Raw genomic sequence first — 11,898 nt, forward strand, 5'->3', positions numbered from 1 at the left:
GCATGTCCCTGCACCCCAGTTTTCAGATTGCTGAGTACGAGTGACAAATTATTCTCAGAAACTAGAGCTCTACATGCTTATGCTGTACCTTACACTGTACTGTACTTACAGTCTTGTCTTTCACATTCCAGAACACAGTAGCTCCTTCCCTGATTCAAAGAACACGAGAGTCAACCTCGGCAAAGGGAGAACACATTCTTTTTAGATTTAGTATTTTACTTTGCCTCCATGTGTGTATGCACTGTGGGGTGCCCGGTGCCCACAGACATGAGGGTGACAGATTCCCTGCAACTGGAGGTGCAGACGGTTGTGAACCACCAAGTTATGTGCTGAGAACTGAACCCGGGTCCTCCACAAGAACAGCAAGTGCTTTTAACTGCTGAGCCACTTCCCTGGCCCTGAGAAAACATTCTTCAGCAACCTACCGAAAGCCATGTTTAGGTCGCCCGTAGAGCAGTGGTTCTCAACCTTCCTAACGCTGCAACCCTTTCATACAGTTCCTCATGTTGCGGTGACCCCCAACCATGAAATTATTTTCATTTCTCCCTCATAATTCGTACTACTGTTATGTATCATAACTACCTGTGTTTTCTGATGATCTTAGGTGACCCCCGTGAAAGGGTTGACCCGAGGGGGTCACAGCCTACAGTTTGAGAACCACTGCTCTAGAGCACACTGAGAATGCAGGGGAAGAAAATATTTGTTGGTTAGTAAGACGGCTGGCTTGAGTATCTGGAGCTACAGACACGAGCCACCATGTGTGAGCCACCTGCAGTTTAGCATTTTTACTGTTCACTCCGCAGCCCAGGCCGCCTCAGCCTCCAGGCTGCCGGGATTATGGCTGTGAACCACCATATCGGGCTTAGTTTACAGTCTTCTGGACGTCCACCCTTCTGTTCCGTCACTTACTTGTCCTGACTATGGGTCATTCCCAGTGCACCTGACCCTCCTTTTCTTGGCTGTAAGGGGACAGCAGGTATTTCACATGGCTGCTAGCCCCACTGTCCTGTCTTTCTACTCTTTAAAAGGCTAAGACTGTGTGAACCCGGGCCCTTCTCTGAGGTATCTGGCATGGCCAAGGCTGGCTAAAATCTCAGCTGAAATGCTATGGAAGGCAAGCGAAGGCCCGCAGGTGTGGAGTGTCACAGGGACGGTGACGGGGCTGCTGTACCCCGCTTGCATATTCAGTGAAAGACAGGTCGGGCAACGATGATTTACTTGTATTAACAATTTTCATTTTAGCTGGGTAGTGGTGGTACACGCCTTTACTCCCAGCACTTGGGAGGCAGAGCCAGGCGGATCTCTGTGAGTTCAAGGCCAGCCTGGTCTACAAAGTGAGTTCCAGGATAGCCAGAGATACACAGAGAAACCCTGTCTCAAAAAAAAAAAAAAAAAAAAAAATGTTTTTCATTTTATAAGTTGCTCTTCCAGGGCTGGAGAGAGTTCAGTTGTTAAGAGAACTTATTGCTCTTCCAGAGGACCCACATTCAATCCTAGCACCCAAACGTCAACTTACAACCAGATGTAACTCTAGTTGCAGGGGATCCAATACCCTCTTCTAGCCTCCTCAGGCAGGCATGCACATGGTATACAGATACATATGGAGGCAAAAACTCATACACACAAAATAAAATAAATACATATTTAAAAAAAAGATGACCTACCAGGAGATTTAACCCCGACAAACTCTCCAAGATGCAGTCAGAATCAGATGGCAGATTCAAATGCACTGGCCCAGGAAGATCCCAGGGGAGGCAGGCCCACCCAAGACTCCAGTCATCTGGGCACAGCCCTCTTCCCAAAGCCATGTCCATCCTGTCTTACCTGAACAGGAATATTGTCCCGGGGTCACCTTCCTTTGCAGCGTTCTCCACACCCATCACCAAAATATTTGCTGCATCTGTGATTGAAAACGTCAGTCAAGGCTGTGTCTCCAGGTGACATAAACTGCCTGCTGAGAGCAGCCTGTAGATGTAATCTGTTCTTAGATCACTTCACAATCCAGAATGCTCCACAGCACAATTATCAACTTCCCACTGAAGACTGAAGAAGGGGTTTAAGATGCGAAAATGGGCTGAGCAGTGGTGGCGCACGCCTCTAGTCCCAGCCTTGGGAGGAAGAGGCAGGCGGATTTCTGAGTTCGAGGCCAGCCTGGGCTACAGAGTGAGATCCAGGACAGCCAGGGCTACAGAGAGAACCAACCAACCAACCAACCAACCACCTAAACCAAAATAGGGGCTCGAGAGACTGCTCAGTGGTAAGGAGCGTTTGCTCTTCTTGCAGAGGACCTGAGTTCTGTTCCCAAAACCCACTCTGGGTGGCTCCTAACCACCTGTAACTTCATTTCCAGGTGCTCAAATGCCCTCTTATGGCACACACATGTGCATGCACACAAAGACACATATATAATAAACATAAATCTTAGAGGGCTGGAGAGGTGGCTCAGAGGTTAAGAGCCCTGCTATTCCTGCAGAGGATCCAGGTTCAGTTCTGAGCACCCACACAGTGGCTCACAGCCAACTGTACCTCAGTTTCAGGGGACCCAGCACCTCTCTGGACTCTGTAGGATACCAGGCATGCACATGATGTACAGACAGACATACAAGCAAAACACCCATACAAATAATGAAAATTTTAAAAAAGTCTTAGAAAACGAAATGAAGGTAAGAAATGTCCCTAGAACATTCTACAACCTGTAATATTGGCAATGTTATCTACAACTGCTCATTCACACTGATTTTTGATTCAGTAGCCAGTAGTCCAGTTAGATGAATATTACAATTTTAGGTTCTATACAACTATGTCAGGAATTAAATGTCTTTCTACAAAGTTAATTTTAAAATGTATAAATTAATGTTATTTCTTTAAATGCCTCTTAAAATTCTTATACTTATTTAGACAAGGTTTCACACACTTCAGGTTGGCTCCAACTCAGTATGGAACTAATGACAACCTTGAACATCTTTCTGGTGTCTCTGCCCCAAACCTCCTGGGGTTGTATGTGCGCAGCAGCACGCTTGGGTTTTAGTGATGCTGGTGATCAAAGCCAGGGCTGTGTGTATGCAAACACTAACAACTGATCTACACCCCCCCACCCCATGAATTTTAAATTAAATTGTGTAAAGTCTGGACAATAGATAATGTACAATGAAAAAGTGTGACAATTTAAAAATTTAGCTAATTTCAAGGTTAGTCATGAAAACTACCATTATAATTACTTATCCATAACATTTTTAATCTTTTAAATACTGTTGAATGTATCAATATTCATCATTATTTGTTTTACATATTAGTATAGTAATAGTTCTTATATGCATATCTTCTATAATGCAAATTTTAAACAATATATCCCAATTAAGACATTGTTACTAATTTGTACAGCTATTTACAATTTCTTCTTTTTTAATCTTTATGTGTTTGAGACCATGTCTTGCCATAACCCAGCGTGGTTTTCCACTCGTCCTCCTCACCCTCTCGAGTGCTGACATGACACGAACAAGTCCCCACACTGGGTTTCTAACATCAGGATCCTCAAAGCTTCAGGATTCCTGGCAGGATTTCGACGGCCACAAAACCCCTAAACAACCGTTTGAAGCGTACTCCCAAGCCCCTGAGAACTGTGTACTAACAGGGCAGTTTACCTGTGTAGCCCAGAGTGCCCTAAAGGACATGGAAAGCCGCAGAGCCACACCAGTGGCAGTCTTCAGCGTCAGTCATGGCTGCCCCCACCAATTTTTCATCTCAGGGGTTCAGGACAGAGCTTTGTTCTCTTTTTTTGGTTTTTGAGACAGGGTTTCTCTGTGTACTCCTGGCTGGCCTTGAACTCAGAGATCCACCTGTCTCTGCCTCCTGAGTGCTGAGTGTGTGTCTCCACCGACCACTGAGCTTTGTTCTTCTCAATCAACTTGTGCCATCAAATACAGTCTGTTCGTACAATAAACTATGAAAACGCATGGCATTTCGACCCCTTATGGGACCAGCGAGTCTTGTTTTTTTGGTTTTTGAGTCATGGTCTCTATGTAGCCCTGGCTGTCCAGAAACTCTACATAGACAGACACTGACCTTGAACTCCCAGAGAGTCGACCTCCTCGGCCTCTTGACTGTAGGATCAATGGTGTCACCGCCACCCCCGGCTGGGGCCAGGTGAATCTGAGTCCTTCCCACCTTCCTAAAATACTAAGTCAGTTTTCTTTCTTATAATTATGTGTTCAACTTTTGCTTTAATCTTGTTAATTTAAAAGTATTAGGCTAATAATTTCTTTTAAAGCCTCTCCCAGGTCCTGTCAATATCATGGCTTTCTAAATAGCTTTAAAAAAATTTTTTTTAAATCAATTATTGTCACTGTTATTTGTGAGGTCCATGTGTGTAAAATATTTTTCACCAAGACATTTTCTCTGGGTAGCCCTGGCTGTCCTTGACTTGCACCGTAGACCAGGTGGGCCTCGAACTCATAGATCTGCCTACCCCTGCCTCACAAGTGCTGGGTTAAGGGCGTGTGCACCCAGCAGTGGCTGGAATAGCTTTCTAATGTGACAGTAAAGCAGCAGTGTGGAGCGGTGGTTTGGCCTGAGTGTTAAAGGATCGGTCCCGGCTCACCATGCTGGGAGGAGGCACTGCAGCTTTTAAAGGGGCGGCCTACTGAGGGAAGACAGCTCATAGGATGTGCACCCTTGAAAAGGACCCTCATCACTGTGTGGAGCAGCTTCCCTGCCACGTGTTCTGTACCAGGACGTGCTGCTCAACACAGACCCTCACACGATGGGGAACGGACTGTGACTGAACTCGCCTGACGGGAGTTCCCATCACCCTTTCCTGTTTGACGTCACAGTTACTGCAGGCATTTAACACAGCAACAGGAAGCTAACACACACATCCTCTCATCTTCTCGAATGGCAGTGAGTCCCTAAAGAGAAGTAAAGCATATTCATTTTAATCCACAAACTCGGCCTGGAGAGATGGCTCAGTGGTTAAGAGCACCGACTGCTCTTCCAGAGGTCCTGAGTTCAATTCCCAGCAACCACATGGTGGCTCACAACCATCTGTAATGAGATCTGGTGCCCTCTTCTGGCCTGCAGGTACACATGCAGGCAGAATACTATATACATAATAAATAAATAAATAAATAAAAATAAATAAATAAATCTTAATCCACAAACTCTCTACAGGTATGTTTAACTGTATCCCTTGACTACAGACCTCTGAGACCACTTTCATAATGCACACCACTGGAAAATGGATGGAGCGGGAACAAATGTACACTCGGACCACCACCACAGGAGAGTCACTTTCTAGCACACAGCATAAACACTCGGTCCTGGGTTAGGGCAGCAGTACCTCTGGGCAGGCTCGTCACTTCCACATAGCCACAGGAGGTCAGCTCTTGCGACAGGCTTCCCAGGTGATACTCATCTGCTGTTGCAAACGCTGTGCACTGCATCAGGTCCTGTTTAGGGAGGAGCAGAGGACTGAGGTCACCAGAGGCCTCAAGCACCTGCAGCGGCAGCAGGATTCCGCGGGGGAACTCTACCCTGCAAACACAGCCCTCCAGAGTGTGCTGCGGAACCTCAGTGGTGCACAAGGAGTTCAGCGAGCACAAAGAGGAATGAGTTACACGGAGGCAAATTTCCGCTCGAGTCAGAAAAGAGCCTGCTTCTGCTAGTCAAAAAAGCCGACAGGGCAACCCTGAAAGTGAAACTCCACTCCCTCCTCTTCCTCCTCTTCTTCTTTTTAAGACAAGATCTCTCTATATAGCCCTGGCCATCTTGGAACTCTATGTAGACCAGGCTGGCCTCCAACTCCAAGATCTTCCTGCCTCTGCTTCACGAGTGCCGGGAGTTAAAGGTGTACGCCACTACACCCAGCTCTAACTGTAGCATTTCTGTAACCCAGGCTGGCCTCAAACTCAGAGATCCGCCTGGCTGTGCCTCTCACATGCTGGGATTACAGGCACGGGGCACCATCGCCGGCTTGTAGCATTTCTAAAATGTGACCTGTCAACACAAATGGAGGGACTCCACAGACTCCCTAGCATCCCTGACCACAGGCAAGACCTGGGCATGCCCGGCGAGGGTGGATGTCTCTAGGTGAGGCGGTCCCTACCTCTTCTGCCTGCTTTGTTTATGTGCGGGGCCTGTCCCCTCTGTGATAAAATGCAATCCGCTCAAAGGATGAGGTGCAGCAAGTTACTCCATCACCATTTCCATGAGAAAATGTACTCTAAGCTTAGATGAAGAATGTCTCAGACATAAGGCGTTACTTAGGCTAAGCCTTTGCTGTAAGCTGTCCTCCCCTATGCTGGCGAGCCTGTTTCCCCGGTCCTTACCCACGCTTCTCTCAGAACACTTGGTTCAGGCTAACGTGGCCTGCCTGGACTCCTGTATGTACAGCTGTGGACTGCTTCTATTAATATACACCTCGCAAGCTTTCTTGCTTTTTCTTTTCTTTTTGTTTTTGGTGACAGCACCAGTTCCAGGACCTATCCTGGAACTAGCTCAGTAGACCAGGTTAGACTCAAACTCAATCCACTTGCCTCTGTTTCCCAAGGCTGGGATTAAGGGTGTGTGTATTACCTCAGAAGTTTTATAAATAGACTCTTTCTGACATCTTGTTTTGGTATTGTTTCACTTAAGCTCACTTAGAAGGGTAAAGAGATTCATGAAGTAGGCTGTCTTTGGTTGTTGTTTTGTTTTTGTTTTTTGGCTTATTAAAGGTAACACTACTTTGTAAGCAGCTTTCATTTTCATACAGTCCTTTCTAGCTTTTCACAGCTTATCTTATTTATTTTAAAGTGTTAGTTAAACTTACCTATGTTGAAGCATAATTCAGGTTTGGGGATGGGAACTTGTTCCTAAATAGGTAACCAAAGCTGTCTAAAGCAGTTACTGGATTAGGCCTCTCACTCACATCTATTTTAAAATGTAAAACAAGACAAACAAATGCCGTCTACTTCAACACGTTTTGTTTCTTTGGCTCTGGAAGCCGCTCGCTCCAGCAGATGGGGCTAGCAATCCTGATCCCTCTTTGGAGGGCCTCACTCCTGCAGCATGACCAGTGTGCAGCGGGATGGTGCTTCTCTTTCACTGACCCTGGGGCAGGGGAAACCTGTAGTCGGCCTTCATCCTTAGCTCCCAGGAGAGCTGAAGCCAGTGCCTTTCCCGGTGACACGGGACACTGGAGCATCACTTGAGTCCCTGCCTTCTTGTTCCTGGCACACATCCCACATCCTCTGCAAATTTTAGCGGGAAAGGAATGCTGTGTTTACTCTACTGAGGTAACTCTTGGGCTCTGGCTGGATTCATGATAGGGACTGGATGCTGGGAACACAAACTCGGACTCGAGGTCTGCAACCTTCAGCTCCACCTCTCTGGAGGAATGAAAAAGGCTGGCGGGTGAGTTAACTCGCAGAGCACCCCAGGGCTCGGGGAGGAGGCCTCTTCTGCTGACACCTCCATCTGTCACAGTCTGGGAAGAGGCATTGTGAGGAGGGAAGCCAAACCAGGACCCAACACAAGCCTTTCATCAAGTCCCGCCACTGCCCAGCGACCATGTCCACCCTTGGCACGGCTCTTCTTTCTTCCCTTTTTTAGAGACAAGGTCTTGCTATTTAGCCTTGGCTGGGAGGGAACCTACTACATATACCAGGCTGGACTTGAACTCAGAGATCTGACTGCCTTAGTCTCCTGAGTGCTGAGATTAAAGTCATGGCCTTGGCTTGTACTTTCTTTTTCTTTTGAAACTGGGTCTCACTACATAGCCCAGGCTGGCCTCAAACTTGATCCTCCTGTCTCAGCCTTCTGAGCCCTGGGGTGCTACCACGCCTGTCAAAGTTTGTCTTTTCAAAATCTGTCAGCAGCTCAGTGAAAACAAGCCCCGTCAAAATGAATCATGCCCCGGGTCCACCCTCTCAAGTCTGAGGACAGACAGACATTCTGGCTGTTCTGTAGATTTAGGAGGCCAACCAAGGTTTGAACACATACATTCTTTTCTTTGTAAACAGGATATTGCTAAAGCGTCCAGGCTGGCCTCTGATGCCTAGGCTCAGATGATCCAGCTGTTCCAGCCTCCTCAGCTGCATCCACTATGGGTATGCGCACCACCATGCACAAAACGCTATAGACATCGAAGACCTCTCTGCCTCTTTTTTTCGATTTAGTACACAGGTAAGTACAAGGCATGGCTGAAGATATCATTCAAGATACAAAGTTAACTAACGCCTCAGCTCTGACCCTAAACTGTTTATAGCTTGGTGGACAATGCCAACTGCATCTGAAAAAAAAAAAAAAAATCCCAGAAACCCCTTAACAGTGACTAAAAATCAAAACAAAGAAATGCTTGTACTTGCAGAGGGTAAAACAGCAAAAGCCATCACTGCTTCCTTCCTGCCTTGCGGCATCCTCTCTCTACCCTTAAGCAGTCACCACAGGCTAGGAACAAACACCTGCTGGTTGGCAGGTGGATCTTTTTAACTTCCGGTGCATTTCTGGTTCAATTTTTTAAAAAAATAAACTAGCAACAACAGCAACGAAAACCAGCTCTTTTCCTCAGTTGTATCCCTGGCTGGCCTGGCTGGAGGCTTCTTTTCTAGTTCTCCCTGGCCTAACTAACCCTCCCACACCATGACTGGGGCCTTTAGTGCCACACTTGATACGGGCAACTAACGGTTGCGCGGTCCTGTTGTTGGTTTGGCTGTGTTAGGCTTCAAAGGTCTAGTACGGCATTCTAAGCTGGCTGCCCAGTTCTCCTACGTTAGCAGGAGGGTATGGTGCAACACATGCGGGTTCAGAGGGCACACAAGGACCGACGCACTCGGGGGTCACAGGACTACTGGGCTTTACCTCATTCACAGATAGGTCTGGAAGGTTGGTCCTGGATGGCTGACGCGTCCGGGATGCCTTCAGGGGCCTCTTGATCTGTGGAAGGTCTTTTGGAACAAGTGTTTCAGTTGATATAGAGTAATGCCTTTTTACTGTTTTTATAAACCACTTAGAACATAACAGATCTGGTTTATGGGTCTCTATCCTGGGAGTCCCAAAGGGGCGCATGGTTGGTAGGTGTGCTTTTCCATCCCGACAATGGACAGCAGTTAATGGAAAGGGTCTGCTTGCGTTTGAGATCATCCGGCTTATTTCCAGGATCTTCGGCTTGTTCAAACTCTCAGCTGGTACACTAGGAAAGAATGAACCTAAATGTCGCTGTATTTTCAGGGTGTTGTGGCATGCTGTATGTTCAGATTCCGTAAGCGGTTTTAAAGGAAGCTGAGAAAGTCTCTTGCACCGACGTGCCTTGGATGATGCACTGTGTAGAGAGGCCAGGGTTTGGAGAAGTCTGGCTGGCATGACCACATCTCAGGCTGAAATCAAAAGAGTTAAAAAGTCAGGTTGGGTTTAAAAAATGTTTATAATACACATATATTTCCTTAGGAAACACATATTTCTGTTAAAGATTTATACAGCATGGGCTAGAGTGACTGCTAAGCAGTTAAGAGCATGTGTTCTTTCTTTTTTAAATGATTTGTTTTATGTGCATTGGTGTTTTGCCTACATGTGTTCTGTGTGAGGGTTGTTAGACTTCTTGGAACTGCAGTTACAGACGGTTGTGAGCCACCATGTGGTTGCTGGGAATGGAACCCAGGTCCTCTGGAAGAGCAGCCAGTGCTCTTAACCGCTGGGCCATCTCTCCAGCCCTGAACATGTGTTCTTTTCTGTTTGTTTTCTGAGACAGGATCTCATAATATGCAGTCCTGACTGGCCTGGAACTCACTATGTAGACCAGACTGGCCTCAGACACATAAAGATCTGCTGGCCTCTGCCTCCTGAGTGCTGGGACTAAAGCCTTGTGCCACCTACACCAGGTCCAGCACTTGGTCTTTCGGAGAACACATACACACATATGTACATATATGGCTAAGGCCAGTTTGGTGGTAGAGTACTTATTTATAATAAATGAAGCCCTGGTTTTCTCAGTCTTGCAAAAGACTCTCTCTCTCTCTCTCTCTCTCTCTCTCTCTCTCTCTCTCTCTCTTTCTCTCTCTAGTCATTATTTGGCCTCTTTCTGGAAGATTATAAAAGTATAAATCGGGGCTGAAGAGATGGCTCAGCGGTTAAGGCCACTGACTGCTCTTCCAGAGGATCTGGGTTCAATTCCCAGCACCCACATGGCAGCTCACAACTGTCTGTAACTCCAGTTCCAGGGGATCTGACACCTTCACACCAATGCACATAAAATAAAGTTAAATAAAAAAAATAAATAAATAACATTATAAATCTACTCTCAATAACAAAGATGTTAAAAGAGAAAAAGTTATGGAAACTTTTCATCATTTTGTATTATCAAATATTTAAAAACAGTTGGTGCATGTCTTTAGTCCCAGTACTTGGGAGGCAGAGGCAGGTGAGTTCAAGGCTAGCCTGCTCTACATAGTTGAGTTCCAAGCCAGTCAAGCGATACATATGGAGACCCTCTCTTAAAAACAAAACCAACCAAAAAAAAAAAAAAACCCAAACAAAACCAACATCCCCAACCCCACATATATGCGCGTGCGCACACACACACACCAATCCATACTTACACATTCCTTTTTTCAACCTTATAATTAAAACATCAACTAGTCAGGAGGCAGAGGCAGGAGGATCTCTGTGAGTTTGAGGCCAGCTTGGTCTACAGACTGAGTTCCAAAAACCAAACCAAACCAAACCAAACCAACAAAACATAAACTAGCCGAGGCCACGGGTGCATACAAGGCCAAGAACCCCTGCCAACATATTCTAGCCCTTGGAGAAGACGGGTATTTTTTTCCTTTCCTTTCCTTTCTTTCTTTCTTTTAAAGATTTACTTATTTATTCTATGTATATGAGTGCTCTATCTGCATGTATGACTTTATGCCAGAAGAGGACACCAGACCTCATTACAGGTGGTTGTGAGTCACCATGTGGTTGCTGGGAATTGAACTCAGGACCTCTGGAAGAACAAGCAGCCAGTGCTCTTAACCTCTGAGCCGTCTCTCCAGTCCGAATTTTTTCCTTTTCATCACAATGCCATGAAGAGCCCAAACCATGGAGTTGGGTCCAAAACACCGAGCAAACAGAAAGAGCTCACTCAGTTCTACAGGAAAAGCTCCCAGAAAGACTGAAATGGCTTCCATCTTTTAAGGGGGAAGGTGCTATTCATTCCGGGGCTGGACAGAAGAAGTGGGGTCAGGCATATCAGACAGGCACGCACACAGCCCGAAGGAAATGGGCTGTTAGGTGTGATTCCCCCGCATCTCCTACAATATAAAATAGCACCTTCTTTTACAAGCAAACCTACAGTAAGTGATAACAACATTTTTAAAAATTAGGTGCCAAGGAAGAAACAAAGTGCTAAAGAGACCTACAGAAATCCACAAAGATACCCCCACAAAAGACTGATGGCAATTGCCGAGAGACAGCCGGGACTGACCTACTCTGGTGATGGGATGGCCAAACACCTTACTAGTTGTGCCAGAAACCCCATCCAAGGACTGAGGAATCTGGATGCAGACATCTACGGCTAGGCCCCTGGTGGAGCGCTGGGAGTCTAATTAGCGAGAAAGAGGAGGGATTATATGAGCGAGAATTGTTGAACCAAGGTTGGATAAAGCACAAGGACAAATAGCCAAACGAATGGAAACACATGAACTATGAACCAAAGACCGAGGGGCCCCCAACTGGATCAGGCCCTCTGAATAGGTGAGATAGTCGATTGGCTTGATCTGTTTGAGAGGCATCTCAGCAGTGGTACCGGGTCCTGTGCTCATTGCATGAGTTGGCTGTTTGAAACCTGGGACTTATGCAGGGACGCTTGGCTCAATCTGGGAGGAGGGGACTGGACCTGCCTAGACTGAGTCTATCAGGTCGATCTCAGTCCTGAGGGAGACCTTG

The 11,898-nt window shown here is 46.5% G+C and overlaps 1 protein-coding gene across 3 annotated transcripts in view; it reads right to left on the bottom strand.

Annotated features, from left to right (window-relative positions):
- Positions 1–11,898, bottom strand: part of Rmnd1 (required for meiotic nuclear division 1 homolog) — a 31,085-nt gene that overhangs the window by 15,769 nt on the left and 3,418 nt on the right. For all 3 annotated transcript variants that reach the window (XM_028890202.2, XM_028890201.2, XM_037200451.1), the window contains exons 2-5: positions 8,836–9,350; positions 5,336–5,444; positions 1,825–1,900; positions 110–149 (exon numbers count right to left, since the gene is read on the bottom strand). In XM_028890202.2, coding sequence (XP_028746035.1) covers positions 110–149; positions 1,825–1,900; positions 5,336–5,444; positions 8,836–9,336 — 726 coding nt within the window. In that variant the 5' untranslated portion in view covers positions 9,337–9,350. The remainder of the gene's footprint in view (positions 1–109; positions 150–1,824; positions 1,901–5,335; positions 5,445–8,835; positions 9,351–11,898) is intronic.

Source organism: Peromyscus leucopus, chromosome 8a (assembly GCF_004664715.2).
Source record: "Peromyscus leucopus breed LL Stock chromosome 8a, UCI_PerLeu_2.1, whole genome shotgun sequence".
NCBI classification, from domain to species: Eukaryota; Metazoa; Chordata; class Mammalia; order Rodentia; family Cricetidae; genus Peromyscus; species Peromyscus leucopus.